At 53.8% G+C, this 1,466-nt stretch overlaps 1 protein-coding gene across 1 annotated transcript; it reads left to right on the top strand.

Moving 5' to 3' along the window:
• Window positions 1–291: 291 nt before the first annotated feature.
• On the top strand, window positions 292–1,024 carry LOC121833530. The gene has a single exon (XM_042286926.1). The coding sequence runs from the start codon at window positions 356–358 to the stop codon at window positions 1,022–1,024; it is 669 nt and encodes a 222-aa protein (XP_042142860.1). The 5' UTR covers window positions 292–355.
• Window positions 1,025–1,466: the final 442 nt, after the last annotated feature.

Raw genomic sequence — 1,466 nt, 5'->3', positions numbered from 1 at the left:
CTCCGCTGCCAAGGCCTTCATGCAAGCAGTGGTTCTTCGCCATGGAGCACCGGAGACCGTTTTAACCGACAGGGGTCGCCACTTCGTTTCCGAGATGATGGAGGAACTCTTTCGTCTTCTGGACACCAACCACGCCCGAACCACGGCTTACCATCCCCAAACGAACGGACTCTGCGAGAGATTCAATCGAACCTTGGCTGATATGATCAGCAAATACGTCTCCTCCAGTCATCAAGATTGGGATCAGTTTCTACCGTACGCAACGTTCGCGTATAACTCCTCGGTGCACGACACTACCGGTTATTCGCCGTTCTTTCTTCTCTACGGGCATGAGCCCACACTTCCCATCGACGCCATGCTCCATCTGCAGCTTGGACACCTCAAGACTCCGTCGAACGAAGAGGTCATGAGAAAGTGGGAAAGCGCGAAGCAGATCGTCGCGGAGCGTGAGCGACGGGCCCAGAAGAACAACAAGGAGAGGTACGACCAGCACCGACGCACAGCGCGCTTCAAGCCCGGGGACCTTGTGTACATACGTATGCCTACTTCAAAGCGAGGGAGGACAACGAAGTTCCTACATGCCTATCACGGGCCCTTCAGGGTGGTCCGACAGACAGCCGAAAATGATTGGGAGGTTGAGAATCGCAGAGGAAAGCCGGACGTGGTGAATGTGAATCGCATGAAGCCCTTCGTGGTGCGTGACGAGAACAGCGAACGAGTTAGCAGCGACGACTCCACGGAAACAGACACACCCGACGGTCCGACAGGGGACCACCGTGACATTCCCGAGGAATTCCACGATGCTCAAGACACCCTCACCCAGGACCAAGCCTGTGGGGAACCTCGGCGTTCCCAAGTGAGCGACACCGTAGCGGTGCCAGTGCCGGCATCAGTGCTGGAACCTGTGTCAGTGCCAGTGCTTAGGTCAGCTCGTGAGCTACAGACAGGCTCTAATCAGGAGACAAACGAACGAAACCGCCGAGCTTCCACCCGATTGCAGTGGAGCGACTTTTTGTATTACTAGTTTTTCTCACAGACTTTCCTTTTCTGGATCAACTGTTGCAACGGACTGATTTTGTGTGTTACTGATTTTTCTCACAGATAGTTTGATGTCTCGTTCACAGTGGACAAACGTTTGTGTAACACTGATTTCTCTTCACGGGTTTTGTTCCGTATGTCTGAGTGAGGGCACTCAGCCCTTTTTGACGGGGGATATTTGTAACTTTGAAAACGAAACTAAAATAAATGGTTGACTGACGGGCCGACAGATGGAGCCAGAAGGTTATCTAATCTACGCGCGCGCTCTCTCCCTCTCTCACGAGGGAAAGCGGGACGCGTCTTCCCCAAAAACTTCTGGCCTTGGAAGGATATAAAAAGAGCCGCCCAGGCGTACTCGGGCGGTTGTTCGTTCCTCGCGACAGCCGGAGATTGCGTCTTGACCCAAACCTGACCTCTCCCGGCTGAAG

Source organism: Ixodes scapularis, unplaced genomic scaffold (genome assembly GCF_016920785.2).
Source record: "Ixodes scapularis isolate PalLabHiFi unplaced genomic scaffold, ASM1692078v2 PGA_scaffold8__174_contigs__length_109621045, whole genome shotgun sequence".
Classification (NCBI taxonomy): domain Eukaryota; kingdom Metazoa; phylum Arthropoda; class Arachnida; order Ixodida; family Ixodidae; genus Ixodes; species Ixodes scapularis.
The sequence above is the reverse complement of the archived record's forward strand: the minus strand, read 5'-3'. Positions and strand labels throughout refer to the sequence as shown.